At 50.6% G+C, this 1,161-nt stretch overlaps 1 protein-coding gene across 1 annotated transcript; it reads left to right on the top strand.

Moving 5' to 3' along the window:
* Positions 1–176: 176 nt before the first annotated feature.
* On the top strand, positions 177–1,126 carry LOC106820435. Its single transcript, XM_014824952.1, has one exon. It carries the CDS (start codon positions 219–221, stop codon positions 864–866), a length of 648 nt encoding a protein of 215 aa, XP_014680438.1. The 5' UTR covers positions 177–218; the 3' UTR covers positions 867–1,126.
* Positions 1,127–1,161: the final 35 nt, after the last annotated feature.

Consider the following 1,161-nt stretch of genomic DNA (forward strand, 5'->3'; position numbering starts at 1 on the left):
ACACACACACACACGCGCGCGCGCGCACACACACACACACACACACACACACACATACACACACACATACGCACGCACGCACGCACGCACGCACGCGCGCACGCACGAACACACACACACCCACATATATATATATATATATATCATGGTATCGTTTATGCGTGCACATTATGCGCGCACATTTTCTGTTACAGGTAGGAGGCGACGATCAGTTCTATATGCTTCAGCAGCACGGCTTCAAGTGGGACAACAGCATGCCAACTCAGCTATCCGATCCTCCTCTTTGGCCGTTCACTCTCGACTACCAGGCGGAACATGGCTGCGTCATCGAGCCCTGCCCCCACGCCAGCTACCCGGGACTCTGGGAGATACCGATGGTTGACTACATCGACAAAACGGGCGAATTCTGCAACAACGTAGACAGTTGCGAGTTCCCCGCTAACAAGAAGGAAGCGCTGGACCTCCTGCGATACAACTTCGCGAGGCACTATCTGACGAATAAGGCACCCTTTCCCGTTTACCTGCGCGCACGGTGGTTCGAAGAGGCCCACTACAACATCGAAGCATTAGAAGAATTCCTCGACGAACTCTTGCTGATGAAAGACGTCTTCTTCGTGACGATCAGCCAGGCGGTGGACTGGATGAAGCAACCGACGAAATTGGCCGACATTCAGGACTTCGCGCCGTGGCGGTGCGACCGGGACGAGCCGTCGACGTGCCGACAGATCAACACGTGCGTCTACTTAAACGTCACGCTGCCGCCCAACTCGTTCGACCATCCCGGTGAACGTTTCGTATCGACGTGCGCCGAGTCGTGTCCGCCCCTGTATCCTTTCGTAGGAAATCCGCAAGGTAGACTCGACTGACTCGCACGCGCTGCTATTATGTAATGTGAGGTTTTTATCTGGCATAGTGCCAAAAAAAGGTGACGCGTGCTTGTTCTGTATACGCCTGTGTACCTCTTATACTGTGTGTTTACGATGCTATGCGACGTAATGGAGATGAGTACGATTTGGGTTCGCATGCGTCGTCGTAAAGATTAGACACGTTAGAGGTTGATCATCTACATTAACCAGTGTCACGTATAAAATATATATATTAACTCCTGTCGATTTTTATTGTATTATTAACATGTTGTAACAAGTTATATATATATATAAT

This window comes from Priapulus caudatus, unplaced genomic scaffold (assembly GCF_000485595.1).
Source record: "Priapulus caudatus unplaced genomic scaffold, Priapulus_caudatus-5.0.1 Scaffold13284, whole genome shotgun sequence".
In the NCBI taxonomy this organism is placed as follows: Eukaryota; Metazoa; Priapulida; class Priapulimorpha; order Priapulimorphida; family Priapulidae; genus Priapulus; species Priapulus caudatus.